The 17,911-nt window shown below is 39.3% G+C and overlaps 2 protein-coding genes across 2 annotated transcripts; one reads left to right on the forward strand and one right to left on the reverse strand.

Annotated features, from left to right (window-relative positions):
* Window positions 1-1,740: 1,740 nt before the first annotated feature.
* Window positions 1,741-9,014, forward strand: LOC306971067 (paired box protein Pax-6-like). Its single transcript, XM_079567205.1, has 12 exons — window positions 1,741-1,871; window positions 3,132-3,185; window positions 3,484-3,507; window positions 4,978-5,108; window positions 5,333-5,548; window positions 5,829-5,991; window positions 7,194-7,340; window positions 7,431-7,513; window positions 7,931-8,045; window positions 8,128-8,219; window positions 8,306-8,447; window positions 8,848-9,014. Exons 1-12 carry the CDS (start codon window positions 1,844-1,846, stop codon window positions 8,931-8,933), a joined length of 1,281 nt encoding a protein of 426 aa, XP_079423331.1. The 5' UTR covers window positions 1,741-1,843; the 3' UTR covers window positions 8,934-9,014.
* Window positions 9,015-14,976: 5,962 nt separating this feature from the next.
* dnajc24 (DnaJ (Hsp40) homolog, subfamily C, member 24) lies at window positions 14,977-17,498 on the reverse strand. The gene is made up of 5 exons (XM_079567853.1): window positions 17,399-17,498; window positions 16,638-16,748; window positions 16,403-16,538; window positions 15,813-15,881; window positions 14,977-15,368 (listed from the first exon to the last, which is right to left on the reverse strand). Exons 1-5 carry the CDS (start codon window positions 17,399-17,401, stop codon window positions 15,166-15,168), a joined length of 522 nt encoding a protein of 173 aa, XP_079423979.1. The 5' UTR covers window positions 17,402-17,498; the 3' UTR covers window positions 14,977-15,165.
* Window positions 17,499-17,911: the final 413 nt, after the last annotated feature.

Here is a 17,911-nt window from a genome sequence, read left to right on the forward strand (position 1 = left end):
TTTCATTGGCTGTCCATCACACAGTATTAATGTCTCTTCATTGGCAGAGATGAGGAGGACCTCTGACAGTGCTATAATTTAAGGTCTGCCGATCTGCACTTTGATGACAGTGATGCTGTTTTTAATGCATTAACGTGATTCAGTGTGATTTACTCCAAAAGCAATTTGTAGATAATGCTAATAGAATGTGTCTGATTATCTGAGTTTAGCCAGGCCCCACTTGTCAAGTTTTTTTTTTCCTTTAAAGCCACACTATGTCGAATTTTACCCAATAAATAATTGAATGATTGAAATACAAGCATTTATTTTATGACAGATGTGAAGAACACCTCATAAATGTAGAAACAAACACAGTCTTTGCTGTGAGCGGCTCACCTACCCAAAGACTGTAACTTAACCAGGAGTGAGCACGTCTCCAGCTCGTCTCCATGGAGATGTCGACTAAAGTCAGCAGAATTTGAGATATAAACAGGTTAGGTCCTCATTCAAATCCATTCTTTGATTACCCCCTGCAGAAAGAGTATTTTCTGTGCTGAGCTGCCCATTAGGAGCATGTTTGTATTGATGGCAACAGTATAGTCCAAAAAGTGTGCCTTTAAATAAAAGATGGCGCATTAAAAGCTTACTGTTTGCCCAACATGCAAGTTTGCTTGGGTTGATTTAGATTCTCAAAAACATCAGTTCAGTTCAAACATCTGAATGAAGAACTCTGCTACTGAAGGGATTTAAATTCTTCTTCATTCCGAGTGTGGCCTCACAAAATAAGAAAACGTGAGTGACTGTGTGCCTTTGGTTTGTAGGTGAAAGGGGCGCAGTTATGTGTTTCTGCCTATAGATGGAGCTGGAGACCATTGCTCATGGCTTCACTTGTTGCTTGAGCAAAACCAATATTTAACTCATGACTTATACCAAATGTCTATTGTTACTTGTAAAGGTATGTCTGTCTTAAATCGGTAGCTTAAAGATATCAATAGCTAAATATATATAAAACATAAATAGTTTTCAAGGTATAAATTACAAATGTTTAGAGGGGTATCTGTAAATTGATTTGCCACACTATCCAAACTTGCCTGATTGACAAACCTGCAGTCAGATACATAGCTGCCTTATACACCACAAACTGAACTGTTGTCTAGTTGTTTTTTGTTTGGGTCATGCAATGTCTGAGCTCGTGATGAACTTTGCCGCAGATGTGACGTGTGTGCGTGGACTGTTTCATGTGATTGTCTATTATGTGTTTTTGTACCTGCCTTAGAATTTCAAAAACACATTTCTCCGTAAGGACACAATAAATAATAATCTAATGAATCAAAGTGATTTCAGTGATGCTTCAAATTAAAACGCATCACTGTTATTAACCATGTCTCTTCATTCGGGATGGCGATGGTGCTGATTTTTTTGGGGTCAATGTTTTGATGCTTATCTACTGCAGCTTAATAAAAGCATCACTTGTGGTTGAAGGTTTGTCTAGCATCAGAGGCTAAGGCCGTAAGATTCCCAGTGATTTCCACTAAGTTTCCAAATGTCAGACTTGGACACTTGAGCTCTCTCTCCGCTGATGAACACCGGCGGCTCTGAACGTGCGGCTCGTCTCTCCGCCCTCCCACTCGTCCCTCCTCTCTCCTCAGAGGACCACTTCTGTCACTCTCCGCACTTGTCTCTTCAGTCAAGGAGAAACTAATTTGAAGAAAGAATAGGAGACCGACGCTGCTTTGCAAACCAAACAAACCTTTTCGCCATGCCACAGAAAGGTAAGCCTCATTCGTACTGAGTGACACGTGTCTGTGACTTTACCTGGGGACTGAGCGGGACCAATGCGGGCATCAATGTTTAGCACGTGCCAATGGAACATGTTCGGTCCACAGGTGGATGTAAGTAGTTCTTCTCCTTACAGCCTAATTTACAACTTTAAAATGTACGATGGAAAAGTCTACGGAAAAATGGAATTACGCACGAATAAGATTTGTGCGTAATTCCATTTTTTACAATTTCTCGAAAGACTAATTGAGACTAATATTTGTAGGTTTGAAATACATCTTTCTACATAAATTTTGTCACGTATTAGCTTCTGGAAATCATTTAGGAATCTTTTAATATTGCATTGTTTAGTTGTTGTTTTTTTGCAACCCGATTTTACGCAATAGTTCATATCGCAAACTTTCCGTATGGAGTAAACTCATAATAAAACAAATGTGTTACTCTGCTGAACAGAATCAAGCCTTGTATCATCTGACTCCACAAGTTTTAGCTTTCAACAACTTAATCTATGGCGCATCGTTGCACTGTTATAGCCTCTTCCAAATAACATGTCGTTGGCCTAAGTTTTTGACCTGGGTAAAAATGCGTAAAGACGGAATTGCCTACGCCTATTTTATTCACTAACTCGTTAAAGCCAACGTGAATCGTAAATACATCTAAAAAGGTTTATTCACTATTTTACAAAGGTTAAGAATCGACACATTAAAAAAAAAAGAAAAGAAAAAAAGAAGCTTATTCAGAGAAATATAGCAAGGCCGAGCTCAAAGGAAGCGGAAGACCGGCTCCTCGTCGGAATGCAGTTGTTTCCAGATGAAATGTTTTTCCCGTTCATTAAATAAGCCAATTAAGCGCTTGATCTATTTTGGCGCACTGGCCTGATCCAACACGCGAACTTGTGAGGGCTGCTGTGCGCGCTGGTGTGACGGCTGTAGCCCACGTCCCATATGTTTGGCGCGCGCACGGAGCGCACCTGAGCCATGGCCCCGTGTCTAGAGCCGAGAAACAAGCACTATTCGATAGTCTATACAAATATTTGAGTTCGGTGTTTTTATTGTTGATGCCGACACCTTTTTACTTCAGCTTAAAAGGTAAAGCCTTCTCTTTTGTCTCGCTACGGGTTTCCTTAAAAAAAAAACATAAAACGAATTACCAAATATGACCAACTCCACACAAGTCACTGTCTGAATTTCTCAAGCTGCGGCCCCGCGCGCGGATTTACGTTAAAATAAACCGCTCAAAATAATGTTGATTTCATGAATACAACTAGGCTATACACTGATTTCATTTGTTTAACTTGAAACTATAGGCTGATAATAATTAACAGATCTCCACATCTCACACTGCCACATGTTGATTGTCTTCCTTTTGTCCAGATTACAGAGGCCATACCAGCTGGGAGAGTGGAGTGGCCACCATGATGCATAACAGTGAGTTCAATTTCTGACGTGATCAATGAAAGTTGATACTGTGTGTATTGCACTATTTTTTTGTTTTTGTTTTTTTCAGACTAAGTATAAGGTGTCTCTAAATTGAAATACATAGTTCTGTTAATAAATGTATATTTCAGACAACACTTTTTAAAAGCATGAGCTCTTAACTGTCTATAACATCAAATTAAACATGCACCATGTTTCAGTGCTCAGATGAGATAGTGTTAATATGTAAAAAAATAAAATAACAAATTGGTCAGTAACTCATGCTGATGTTTTCTTACTGCGGGACAAGAGGTCCGTGCTGTCTACAGTGAAGGTGTGTGCAACTCTTCTCCTCACTCTGCTCTGCCCTGCACCTCTCCACTGCCCTGCTCTGCTCCCTGCTCCATCCCATCACCCATGCTCATTGCATAGCATTAAAACTGCACCGGAAAAATCCAAAGGTTGCCTGTTGACAGCAGAGTCTTTTTTTTTCTTCATTCCCGGACCATGTCGGACCTCTGCGTGTCTGTAAAGGTGTCCTTTGGGTTTGCATAAATGTACTTAAAATAGGCTTCTTTCTTGGGCCAGGAGCCCAGTGTGAAAGTGATTTGGAATCTCAGTGGGCTTATCCATATGAATAAAGGCAAAAAAATCATCAACCGACTTAAAACTTTTTACTCTATTAATGTTATTTCATACTGGTGGAGCAGTAGGTCAAGAGGTGGAGCGGGTTGTCTGAACAGTTCAACTCAACACTATAATCTAAGCAACTCACCTAAATTAATTTATCCAGCTGACAAATCTTAAACATAAAGAAATTATAGTGGGTCAGTCGACACAGCATCTCCCTTGGGCCATACATGTGTGACACAGAGCCACAGCCAAATTGACTCCATATGTCTGTCAATTAATTGTGTTTCAGTGGAGCACAGCCCATGTTCCTCTGGGAACGGTCTTTGATTAACATATTACTGTGGGCCTAATAGTCCACGGTGCAAACCGGCAATTCAACGTAAGGGGCAGAAAGTGTAATGTTGTCTGCATTTCTACAAAATAGTGTGAATAGAAGAAAGAATTCTTCCAGGGCCAAATGGAAACACATTCTGTCTGGTGATGAGGTGCCTGCACTGGAGCAGCATCATTTATTAATGTTTTATAAATCCTCAATATGCCTTTCCTCAACTGAGCCATTAATGGAAAATACTCAATGGATTGGGATTAAATCCCAGCTTAATCTGCTCCAGAACAAACAAGTCGGACCTGCAATATTTTAATCACTTTCTCCATCACTGCTCCCTGTGAAGAGTTCCTGGTGTGGATTAGATTATTACAATACCTGCTTCAGCATGAGGGAGTCCAATATAAACTTTATTTAAAAAATCAGTGTAATTCACACAAAATTATGAAATTAAATTCAGGAAAATCTAAAAGAATAAGCAAATTGTGACAAACTACAACTTTCATATATTTAAACATTTGGGCTTTTCGAAAAAGATTGCACAAAATGCAGTTAGTTTGGTAACATTTCTTGGTCCATAGGTAAGAATATATAAAAGTCCCACTAATATGATAATCTATGATAATATGATAATCTATGGTAAGACATGAAGTTAGTCAAATGCTGACAATAAAGGACCAATCCTCAGTTCTGCTAAAAGCCTGTATTTCCCCTCGCCTTACGCTTCCTGTGCCCCTTTTCATGCATGTGGCTTTGTATATCAGCATACTTAGTATACCGCAGCATTTGCCCTCTACAGAGCGCACAATGTCTGTGATGTCCTAATGCTGTGATGTGCACATGTAGGTCACAGCGGGGTGAACCAGCTCGGAGGGGTGTTTGTGAATGGGCGGCCGTTACCTGACTCGACCAGGCAGAAGATCGTAGAGTTGGCTCATAGCGGCGCCAGACCATGTGACATCTCACGGATACTGCAGGTGTGCACGCCTAGCAACATTACATGCAGTAGATTATTACACTAAAACTAAATGTTTTGTCTACAAGTGACAAAACCTTTCATGATGTCATACTTTATTACTTAGTTTATGTACCCATGGATCCATAAACATGAGGAATTTGACATAACAAAATAACCCTCACAAAGAACATTTTCCATTTGAGTTAACATAAAAATGGCAATAGTTGTTTGGCTTACTTTCAGGTGTCCAACGGCTGTGTGAGCAAGATTCTGGGTCGGTATTACGAGACCGGATCCATCCGTCCCAGGGCGATCGGAGGCAGTAAACCACGAGTGGCGACGCCTGAAGTGGTGGGCAGGATATCCCAGTACAAACGAGAGTGTCCGTCCATATTCGCCTGGGAGATCAGAGACAGGCTGCTTGCCGAGGCCATCTGCACCAACGACAACATCCCCAGTGTAAGTACGATCATGTTCAAATACTGCATTGTATTTTATGCGCAGGATTTTATGGCACTGGCGTGTATCATTGCAAAAGAAACCATTCAGCCACAATGGTCAGTGGACGCTCAGTGCTGGTCCGACAGAAAACAAACAAACAAACATCAAACAAAGATCAATTAAAAAGCAACTCAAACAAAACATTATTTGTCTTACCTTATATTTATACAATCACATATGTACTATGCACCAGGAGAAGATGTCTAAAGTACAGTGTATTTATTGTGATTCTTAACAGGTGTCATCAATAAACCGGGTACTCAGAAACCTAGCCAGTGACAAGCACCAAATGGGCCCAGCGGGAGCCGAGGCGATGTTTGACAAGCTGAAGATGCTTAACGGACAGGCGGCCTGGGGAGGGCGCTCCGGCTGGTTCTCCGGGACCACTCTCACCGCCAATGGTGAGGAAACCAAACGCACTGTATGCATTCGGCGTACAATATAGGTGGATCTTAACAATGCCATTGAGAAGTGCATTAACAACATGCCAAATACATAATGGAATTGCATATGATATAACTGAATTTGCATTTATTTAAATTGTAACACAGTGCACTGAATTTCACCTAATTTGAGCTTTTAATTAAAATGTACTTTTTTAATTGACACATATCTAACTGCAATGACATTCATTTACCGAAAACTTTCATTGAGGAAGCCTATGTTGTAATATTAGTTTGTGCAATAATTTAAATGCATATGCTAATTAGATGAGTAATCAAGAGGTAAAGGTTCATTCTTTTCCGAACTTGATGCAACAAATTGTGATCAATAAAATCAGTAATTGCAGTGTAGAATAGCTTTGCTGTCAGTGTATATTCGTTAAAAAACTTCACACACAGTACGTGTTTATTTTATGGTTAGGTCCCGGTTCGCTGTGTCTCTCAATGGGCCCACGGCTGACAGACCTTGAGTGTGTGTGTGTGTATGAATGGGAGGGCAGAGCCGGCGTCTGCTCTCATCTGTATCTTTTTCTGCCTGACTGCCTGTGACACTGAGCAATGGCTTCATTCTGTTTTGCAGCCTCTGTCTGATGGGAATAATGAATAATTAGCCTTGCACCAGAAAAAACATGCGCTCCGCTGAGAGCGCGAGTCAAGCTGCTCTGCTCCTCCACATCAGCACACATACACATTCAGCTGGATTCTCTCCGCCAGCGTAACGAGAAAACACCTTTTAGTTTGTCTATGAAAATGTATAATATCGGGGAGAATATGTACATTTGCACATAATTTATTCCAGTATAGATCTATTTTAGAATCTTTTTAGAACCAGTTTAATCCGGGTTTGATCTTGAGCTAGGCCTGTTTTTCTCCTTTTTTTTTTTCCTTTTTCTTTCTCATCTTCTTTTTTTGTTTTTCTTCTTTTGTCTTCTTTTTTCTTCTTCTTTTTCTTCCTCTTTTATTCTTCCTCTTGTTCTTTTTCTTTTTCTTTCTCTTTTTCTTCTTCCTCTTCTTTTTCTTCTACTCCTTCTTCTTCGCATATGAGCTGATGCTTTGTGTAAAAAGTTGACGAAACACCGGCCCACAGCACCATAAAAGTGTAGTGAACAAGGTTGTGAATATTGGCGTGAATCCGTTTGAACCATGACCTTTGTGTGCAGATTGTCTACAGTCAGAGGGGACAGAGAACGTCATAAGCACTAACAGTGAAGACTCTGAAGAGACTCAGATGCGACTGCAGCTGAAGAGGAAACTCCAAAGAAACCGCACGTCCTTCACGCAGGAGCAGATAGACGCACTAGAAAAAGGCAAGGGCCCAAACAGTCAAATGTTTAAAAGAGTCCCTATTTCACAACATATAAATCACTTTTTTTTTTAAATCTTCTATGTGTCTTCAGAATTTGAACGCACTCATTATCCGGATGTATTTGCCAGAGAACGCCTTGCCAACAAGATTGACCTCCCAGAAGCAAGGATACAGGTGGGCTCTTGTTTTTAATGACTTTTAAGGCGAGACACTGCAGGTGAATACAGGGGGAAAAAGAGGAAGAGAGAAAGCTCAATTTTAAATGTTTCCTGTAGATTACTGACATAAACATGAGGGGGAAATGTCTGCAAGTTTTCTTTCATTTAATGTATTCGCATCAAAATAAATAAGGCCTATATTTTACTATATTTTCATAGATAAATGTTGTTTAGTCTGTTTAAATGCAGATGAATATGAAAAAAAATGACTCTATCCCATTTAAATTTATGGAGAAACGGTGACTTAGTGCAATAATAGACACCTTTTGTAAATATTAGGCAATTATTAAAACCAGAGTCTATGGACGCTCATTAATAACATTATGTAATGGAGGGTTGTACTGACAGCACAAGCTCTTTTTTTTTGCCTCAGGTTTGGTTTTCGAACAGACGAGCAAAGTGGAGACGAGAGGAGAAGCTCAGGAATCAACGGCGGCAAGCGTCAAACACGTCCAATCATATTCCTATTAGCAGCAGCTTTAGCACAAGTATGTATCACACAGACAGATCATCACCTTCGCGCCCGTGCTACTGGAGCCTCTTTCTCTTATCGTATGTTATTTGTTACAGTGTCTTTCTCATCAGAATCCATGCTGTCGAGATCGGAGCCAATCTTGTCAAACAGCTACAGCTTCAGCATGGCCGCCAGTCTCCCTATGCAAGTAAGACCTGCCTTCTGACGACTTGAATATTGTGCGGCCCTATGTGCAAGAAGATTCATTCATTTTGTCCTTTTTTTTTTCTCCAGCCGTCAAACCAGGCGTCGTATTCCTGCATGCTTCCGAGTAGCACCACATTAAACGGGCGAAGTTATGAGGCCTACACGGCGGGTCACATGCAGCCACACATCAGCAGCCAGTCAATGTCGACCTCTGCAGCATCGTCAACAGGTAGAAACGGAGCCACTTTCTCCTGACATATAACTAAATCAGTAAACCATGCTTCGACTGAACGCTGATGCTGATGTGGCAAAACAATGTGCCGATGGTCATGTTCTGGTCGACTGGTGTCTTCACTTGTTGATGATCGTAATCTGTCTGACATTCCTAATGATTTGCTCTGGGGTTAATCCACTGAGCATTTCTCCAATTTTATATAAATGTATTTGAAATAGCTGGGCAAAAACTCAAAGCTTTAAACAGTGTCAGTGACGAGGATAAAGATGGAAATGAAAAATATGGATGATGAATGGAAAACATCAATATGAGCGTGACAATAAACACAAGAAAATCAATGATGAAGAAAATAAACAAATGTATTTCAAATATTAACATGAAATGTCTTTTATAGGCCTGATTTCACCGGGCATCTCCGTCCCAGTCCAGGTCCCAGGAAGTGAAGGCGACATGTCACAGTATTGGCCCCGTCTACAGTAATGTCTTCAAAGAGGATTTTCAGTTTGTTGCCAAGGCGATCCGCATCATCACCGTCCAAAAGCACGTTTTTTTTCACACTGACTGTACAGAATTTGAACTAATAAAAAAAATGACTTTCATTAAAACAAAATGCAAAGAAAATGTGGGAAATTTGTTTCATTGTAAATGTTCACACAATGCCATTTTATAAAATTGTGAATGTTTTTGTAAATATAACCAGACAATAAATGAATCTAAACCAACTATTCAGATCTTTGATTTTGTATGTTTCCATCATTTATGAAAAAGTGTTGTGTCATTATTGTGTCATTAACTTTGATTAAAAATGACCTTTTCCTAAACAACAGTTGGTCGCAAGTGGTAAATATTAGTTTTATTGCAATTTCTACAAGAGAATTCTAATTAAACGCTTCAAACAGAACTTTGTATGCTTTTCATTTTTCAATTTTCCTACTGAAAGACAGATACACATAGAAAAATACTTAACCTGAGTTGATCAGCATAGTTACATTTTAAAATAGCTAAAAGGGAAGTCAAACAAAATCACAAGACATTTCTACAGACTCGAAGTTAAAATAAAATATTGTTGTCTGTTTATTATACTCTTTTTGCCCTGATTACAAACTGTCCAAGTGTGCAGATACAACACAATGTATTGCACTATCTAAATATTCTGTGTGGTGACATTAAATAAGTTTCTAATAAAGACAACTCCACTAATTTGACAACTCAAAGAGGTGATAACCAAATGGCTATTGATGGAGAACATCAGGCTGTCACACTAACCCCAGAGTACAGCCTTGTAAAGTCCTTTACTCTCTGTAGTCCCAGCTTTTCTTCAGGACAATGCAAAGGTCAGGCTACTCTGCACATCAAATGTAAAGGTCAAACTGATTCAGGAATCAAATGGGGAGGCCAAACAGGGGCACACATCAGACGAGGAGGCTGGACTGGGCCACACACTACACACATTTAATCTGAGCCTCGCAGACAGAGCCTGTGGCAGCCCAAGTGCTCCCGGTCATCACCGCGCTGCGTTCTCTTACGTCTTCTCAGGGACAATCTTCTTAGGCCACAATAGCGTGGTGGATTCCTTTAAGCCACAATGCAGTGGTGCTGCATCATGGACAATCCTGTCCGGCTACAAAGCACAACATTCTCTGCTGCTCAGCTTAAATTAGCTGTGCTCTGATACATCTCAATACAGCTTCAGCCGGGCTCCAGCCAAATTTAAATATAGCTCAAAACATCTCAATTCAAGCTCACTGCCTCTGAATGCACCTTCAATATGCCTTCCCTACATTTCAGCACGGCTCAGTACATCTCAATGCAACCGAAACAGGTCTAAATGCGGGCTTGGGGTCGGCCCGTAAGCTCATATGGGCTACCTGGACCCCCAGCCTGGTGGGCCCGAGACACAGGAGCTGCAGATGAATGAGTGACAGAATGGAGGGGATTCCAGTGGGGATGCTCAGTCAAGAGTTCAGCTTGACTCATAACAGACATGCTTCAGGCTGATTGAACAAGCTGAATGCATGTCAGCACTGGCTAAATAAAGTTTATTCATTCACAAATAAAGGAGGCTGCCTTGGATCAACATTTAGACACAAATAAAGCGAGCCGGTTAACAGCTGTCTGATGGAGACAAATATAAGAATAAACATCTTCATCTAAAGCTTTGGAGTGGAAATCTCTGGTTGTTCAAATATGTTTCACTCAAGTAGATATAGTACAACAATATAAGGGCTGACTAAACAAACAGCGCTTATTTAATGAGTAAACAAATGGCTTTAAAATGACAACTGGAGGGAATGTGGGCTCAACTTTAAACATGCATCGCATGTCTGACGTTACCAATAACCTTTAATTGACTTGTACCAAAAAATAGGTCATTGGTCGAATACGGTGAAATTCAGTGTGGGCGCAGCCTTTTATTCTGTGATCCTAAACCATATTTTGCAGCATGTGTTCTGTCACCAATTACTTTTCGCTTAATTAATGTGATGGAAACATTATCAACAAAATGGTGAGGGTATTATGAATGAGGCAAATATGAAGATTATAATAACACAAATCCTTGGCAATTGTGCATTTCAAACATTGTGCTGTGATTACATTTTGGGGATAATTACACTTTGGGGGCAATAGGTGGTTGCATCTTAGGTTTAATCAGGGCTCTGTATAGATATTGCCCAAATGTATAGTAACACACTGACTTTAATAATTATGTTTATTTGTTATTAGGATCCACCATTCCAGGGTAGCAGTTAGTCATCCCGGGGTCCATAAGGATGTAGTATAGGAGTCTCTTTAATACCAGCACCAATAGGAGTGGGGGAGGCTCATGGGTCATGGTGGGTCACAGAGTAGGGGGTCGTAGTGGGGTGTAGAGCTTCTGGGAGGCAGAGTAGACCTGAGAAAATGAACAGAGAAACATTTTGATGCTTCTGTTATGTAATCAGAAGTGGACTATCTAGCATGTGCTTTTCTGCAATATTTCTTTTTATATGTGGCGACAGTGCTTAAATCTAAAAATTATCTAAAGATGTATCAAAACATATGTGTTAGTAAGTAAGTGATTAAGATAAATAATATGTTTACCTCAACAAGTGCAAAAAGTCATGTGTCCAGAGCTTATAAACTGAATGACATTTATTCATTAACACAACATGTAACAAAGTGCTGTGTAACAAAGGAGCACATGATAAAAATGCCTCTAAACACAAGTATTTTATGTATTGCGTTGCTTGATAAAGTATCAATACTATTTTGTCCCAGCCCTGTTGTACATATACTGTGTATTCTTGAAGAAAACTACATTTCAAAATGATTACAGTAAGTTACTTGTGTTACTCGAGTGTGAAACCTGAATCCAGTGTAGCCTGACACGTGTGAACAAGTCCCAAACAACCAAAGGTCACAACAAATTATTTTCTGAGTTGTGTCTCAAGTGAAAGCGCCAAAAAAGCATAGTATAAGTTTAACAAGCTAACCACTCGCTAATGAGATAATAAGGCCTGCAGATCTCTGGGGCAGCACCGTGCAATTAACCAACACCCAAAGGACCGGACTTTTAACAAGGTGGTCACTGGAGGAGAGGAATCAACACTCAGACCCATAGTCTGCATCAGCCAGAAGAATAAGGACTTACTGAAACATCATGCCTGTGTTGGCGATGCGTCGTCACCAATGCTTTTTATGTAACAGCAGTGTTGGGGAGAATACTTTGAAATTGTATTTGGTTACTGAATACTGAATATTTGCCCTAAAATGTATTTTGTAACTTATTCCGTTACTTTATCTAATCAGCGTACTTTATTCTGAATGCTTTGAATACTTTTAGAATACTTTCACATTGATTGTCATTATATTTATGTAAAAAAAATATGGCATACAATTACAAAAATGAAGACTACGAATGTTGGAACATCTGTTTTAAACTCACTTACCATTAATGATGACCTCTTTAACTCTTTTGGCAAATGGAGCAGCAGATACAGCATCATGTGACACATGTGCAGTGTTTATATGAACTGTTGCCTAAGGCATTTAAATCTTTATTTTATTTTAGGAGGAAAAACAGGTGAACATTAAAAGGTATTTCTTAATAATGTTGTGCAATATGGAGCTAAAATGTAATGATTGATACTGGGAAAGTAACTGTATTCTAAATACTCTCAAATGAAAGTGTAACTTTACCAGAATACAGTTACCCAAATTGAGTATTGTAAATACCTTCTCTAAATACATGTTTTTAGTTACGCCCCAACACTATGTAATACCGTAATAATAGTTATTATCAAAGATTTGGTCTGGTTTACTGAAGGGGAGTAAGTTGTGTGTAACTGTTTGTCAAAACCACTTGGACAGTGAATATGACATACAAGGACTCTTGTACATATTGTATACTTGAATATTTAAATGTATTGTGTATACAAATATCGGCTTGCCTTTATGCATTATTTTATACTGACTTTATTATTTTATTCATCATTTTTTATCATCTTGCTTTTTACTTGGTTTGTAAGATTTGTGTTACTGAGCTACTCAACGTCATTTCCCTAAATGCTCCTTTTCTAATTGGTAATAAAAACTCACGTGACATCAGAGCACAGAGATCAGAGCAGCCCAGGGTCAGTCCACCTTGTTCTTCATCATTATTTTTTTACATTTTATAATTTCTGCTTAAAGTCAACATATCAAAAGACTGAAGACAACATTTCGGAATTCTGTGACGTGAACATGTGGCCCACGGACCACTTTAGGAAAAAAATCTGTGGACTACACACAGGCCATTACCAAAGGAGGGAAAGATATTGGATAAAGTTTGATTGTATGGAGCACATGGAGTCAATAAAAGAAAGTCTTTCCTGTGATTTTTCCCTAATTAACAACTAAACACTACCCTAATGACATAATGCAATGAAAATAAAAAGTTTAAATCAATAAAATCATAAAGACTACATTTTGTGTAATGACTGTTGATGAGGAGCGTGTTGGAGGGACAGGTGGGGCTGGGGCGGGCTGGGAGAAAGGGATCTAAAGCGCTCTAATTACAGGTAGTGTGTTGGTGAGAGCGATTTTGTGTCCCAGCATGTCTCTTGTCTGTGCCTTCAATATTCGAGCAACCCCTTATTTGAGCATCAGCTGTCACTCCCCACCACCATTCAACCCCTCCAACCCCTTCCTCCTCCCCCCTTCTCTCTCTCTCTACCTCGAATCCGGCCGCTCTGAACCGCTGCGTAGGTAAAGTCATTAGCACAAGAGGCAAGTGAGTCATACCTCATCTTAAGTGTCAAACTCCAAACTTTCCACAGCAGCACAGGTGAAGGCTTGCAGATGGACCGGCATGGGGTGAAAAGATGGAGCCGTCCTTCTCCGCGCGCCTCTGTCAGCTGTGACCTTTGAAGGCTGAGTGACCACAGAAAGCAGAGTCATTACCAGTCTTTATCTCTTTGTGCGTCTTGTCACATCCCTGCTGAGAGGACAATAGCTCTGTCATTTACAACACTGCGCCTGAACCTAAGGGTTGGGACCCCCAGTGGGTCACCAGATAATTTTACAGGGTCGAACAATGCTTTTTTTTTTACAATACAAATGAACTGCTAGATGCTTTTAATTTTGTCATCAAAAGGAATTTGATGAGAACATTCAATTGATTTTTTTCCCCCTTGTTTTTTTAATATAGTCTTTTATTTGGGGATTATATTTGTTATTCTTTATTTCTTTTTTTCATTTGCTACTTGTTTTACATTAAAACATGACAATTTTAAGAATTACTATAACTTGAAATGTAAGAAAATGTGTGATTAAGGGAAAAAGAGAAAAAGATTTCAAACTTTAATGTTTGGGTCCATCTCCATCAGTGTGTCTCTCGTCAGTGTCTTCTTTAAGCTGGCACTGATGCTTACAATTAGAAGTGATGCAAATGCAAATACTTTTATTTTTTAAACTATACAGTTAAGGCCCCAAAATAAAGTAGAAAACGTTTTTTTAATCATAAATCGCATCGGCCACATTTCAGATTATCTCATTGACACGGCACTGGACACTTTATCAAAAATAATAATTGGCTGACATGATTTGAAGTTGCAGCAGTAGCTTGAATACAGTACATTGCAGAGGCTATAGCGCAGAAGCTAAGAGACAGGTTTGAACATGCAGCAAAACCCCAGAGTTTACTGAGGGCCCTGATCCAAGCCTCACTGCTCCTCAGAGGAGTCTCCATGGAGATTTCAGCCCTGCTCTTGACAGCTCACGTTCATTATTACTGTCCCTGCCACTGTCTTTACAAAATGCTCAAAAAAAAAACGGAATATACAGAAGCAGAATTTCGCCGTGGCAAATTATGTATTTAAAAACACAACGTTTTTGAAAATATGTGTTCCCTTTTTATTTAACACAAAATATCTCATCTGAAAGTTGGAATGAAGCAAGAATATATTTTCACAAAACAGTTTATGGTGGGTATCCTCATTCAGAGATTTATTATTAAAATTACATATCATACACTGTATAAAGAAACAACTTTGAATGAAAAGTCATTATTAATATTATTAATATAATGATAATTGGGCACAGTATTTTCATTTGCCAAACAAGTGTTGTATTTCTCACTGCCCTTTTAGGCAAAATGTTAACTTTTAAGATGTATTGCAAGGTTATTGATCAAATATATTGATAATAAAATAATATATTTCAGAGACACTAAAAACGAGTTTGCAAAGTCCACTCAGCTCTCGGGTGTTTCTGTGTTAGTCCATGTGACATAGACACTTAAAGAGCATGTATCACAGCACACAATCACTCCTCTCGATCCGCCCGGCGTCTTCTCTTCTTCTTGTGACGCTGATCCCCGAGTCTCATCCTGAACCGTCTCCTCATCGATGCAGAACACTCCCCCACAGCGACAGCAGTGTGTGTACAAATGCTCATCTGAAACACATCAGCAATACACATTAAATACATTTTTATTCACTTACATAGATTACACTTTGAAGTTTACAATACTACATGAGTTAAAACTAATGATGATTTTAAAGAAAGAAAAAGGATTGGCTGGATTTGTCTTGGTTTGACAGAAAATGTTTTTTGTGTCTGTTTTTTGTGATCATCTGTTGCATCTAGGTATTATAAAATAATACAAACAGCTGCGTGAAATGGCCACATTTAGTGTTGTGAAATGCAATCAGAACAGGTGGCCACAACTAAAAGGTACGTCTTGTTAGGTCCAAAAACAGCACATATGGTCATCCCAGTAATAAATCTGCCAAACTGGGAAAATGTATTTGATTTAATATTTTGAGATGAGAAAAACATCATGAGAAAATAAATAAACACATTTAAACCATTTAGTTCAAAATGTATTTAAATACCTACCATTGTTCCATGTCATGTCCTCTAGGAAGACTGTGGCATCGACAGGCCAGTCCTGCTTTAGGTCGTGCGCTGAAAAATGAGCACACAAGTTCATAATAAAATGCAGTGAGGCTTTGGACTTTTTTGTTTAAAAGCTATAGTTTGGTTTGACAAAAAAAGAAAGTTGAGAATATGTTGGAAAATTAAATGTTAAAATATACTGCCAACAGATTAAAATTATGTTTGGGAGCCTGGCAGCTCCTAGTTCTGTGTTTAATGCAAGCGCGAGTGCGCTACAATAAACACAAGTACAGTCTGTGTGACAGGTAATGCTGTATGTAAGAGGCACGTGCCCTAGGAGCCCAATTTTCTCAAATAGGGTTAAAAGACTAACATAAATGTAAGTGTAGTGTCCCATAAGTCATCAGGCGCTAATCTGCCATTTCCCACGATCCACTTCACACTCTTTCCTCCACTGACCCACAGTAAACTCTCTTAGGCCGCTGCACAGAACAAGCACGCCCTCTGCTGGAGCCTCAGCTGAGCACAGTTGTGTTCAATATTATAATCAGAAAATCGAGATGATCTTTGTCTTGTTTGGGAAACTGTACCTCTTCTTTGCAGATCATAATCCTTTCTTTTGTTTTCATCACTCAGAATTTTCCAGGCGGCATCAACTTCAAGAAACCTCTTCAGCCCAATCTCTGCTTCAGCTGAACCATCTCTGTTGAGGCGATCAGGGTGACACTGTAGGTACCAAAGAGGAACACAAACATAGCTATACAATGTTTTTTTTAAGAACTTCTTCTAAAGACTGTAAACAGGAGATCAACCAATACACTGCACCTTCAGTACCAGCTGCTGGTAGTGGTGTTTGAGCTGCTCTGTAGACTCTGATGGACTGGCTCCTAACACAGCATACAAGTCCTTTTCTGAAGATGCACACATGTCCACTGGCTAATAAAAAACAGAACAGTTAGGATAAGTTACTGATGGAAAAACATATCAAATCATTGAGCAAAAATCTCACTGTCAAAATGATATTGAATAGTTCCTGTTTAGTACACATACAATTCTTACATAAACAACTAGGGAAAGGCAAATAATACACTCTGCTTATCCTAATTCAACTAAATAAATTAAAGTTACTTCTCAGACTCCTGACATAACCTTTCAGTCTTAGTATAACTAAAATATCCCATCACTGTTTATTCTAAAGCTTTACAAAACCTAAAAGTACTATAACATTGTAACAATTACAATGGCTCTCAATCATCTCACACCAGATTGGCTGCCTGGTTGATAACAGCTCTATTTGATCAGAAATAAAAGGCTGTTTCTGTTAGAAATGAGAAAGATTTACATTCTAGACCTGCAAATGAAGCTAGCCTCTACACAACTCTCTTGTTTTACTCTAGAAAGAGGGTAAGCCCCTTCATACAACAGTCAGAAATAAAATGTGTATGTGGGTACTCAATGAATGAAGCAAGCTAACAGAGCATGGTGTTGTATACGGTTATTCAACACGTCTAAAGAGAAACATTCACGCAGTAACACTGTGATCCAATAAAATGCAATACATCATTTTACAATAAGTAATTTCTGACCATGTAAAGATATTATTCTAGATCCATGATGTAAACATCGAGCAGTCTCGAGCACCACGTTCCCCCGGCTTCCTTCTCTCTCTTCACAAAGGCGCACTACTGCCATCTACTGGACAGGAGACACGCGAAGCCAAAAAAAAGGTTTGAACATGCAGCAAAAAAAAGAGGCTTTTTATAATAGAGCCATGCTTAAAACTCGCCTCACATTGACTGAAGCAGGAAATCACCGATTTCACCAGACCGCACAGATATAAAGGAGTTTGAGGAACATCATACAAACAGGAAGAAACTAGTGGCTGTCCTACAATCCTAGCGCGTGTTTTGTAAAGTGTTTAAATCAAAGACAGAGCCTCGAAAGGGACAACACAGGGAAAAGGACATCTTCCCAGAGCCGCATCTCGACTCAGAGAATCATCAATTGTCTTTTCTTATGGCACGTGCTGATGAACTTGACTGCTTCTTCCAGCGCTCTCCTGCTCATAAGGGCTGATGGAGACGCAGCAGCACAAAGCA

Source organism: Gobius niger (assembly GCF_951799975.1).
Source record: "Gobius niger genome assembly, chromosome: 12".
NCBI lineage: Eukaryota > Metazoa > Chordata > Actinopteri > Gobiiformes > Gobiidae > Gobius > Gobius niger.

Excerpts from the sequence above, each read along its gene's own strand:
- dnajc24 (XM_079567853.1), bottom strand. Across the intron at positions 15,882-16,402 it reads TTATGATCTGCAAAGAAGAG|CGCACGACCTAAAGCAGGAC; the intron begins GTACAGTTTCCC and ends CTCATTTTTCAG. Across the intron at positions 15,369-15,812 it reads GGACATGACATGGAACAATG|ATGAGCATTTGTACACACAC; the intron begins GTAGGTATTTAA and ends GATGTGTTTCAG.
- LOC306971067 (XM_079567205.1), top strand. The coding sequence starts at position 1,844 with ATGGAACATGTTCGGTCCACAGGTGGAT. Across the intron at positions 3,186-3,483 it reads GGCCACCATGATGCATAACA|AGGTCCGTGCTGTCTACAGT; the intron begins GTGAGTTCAATT and ends CTGCGGGACAAG. Across the intron at positions 8,220-8,305 it reads CCGCCAGTCTCCCTATGCAA|CCGTCAAACCAGGCGTCGTA; the intron begins GTAAGACCTGCC and ends TTTTTTCTCCAG.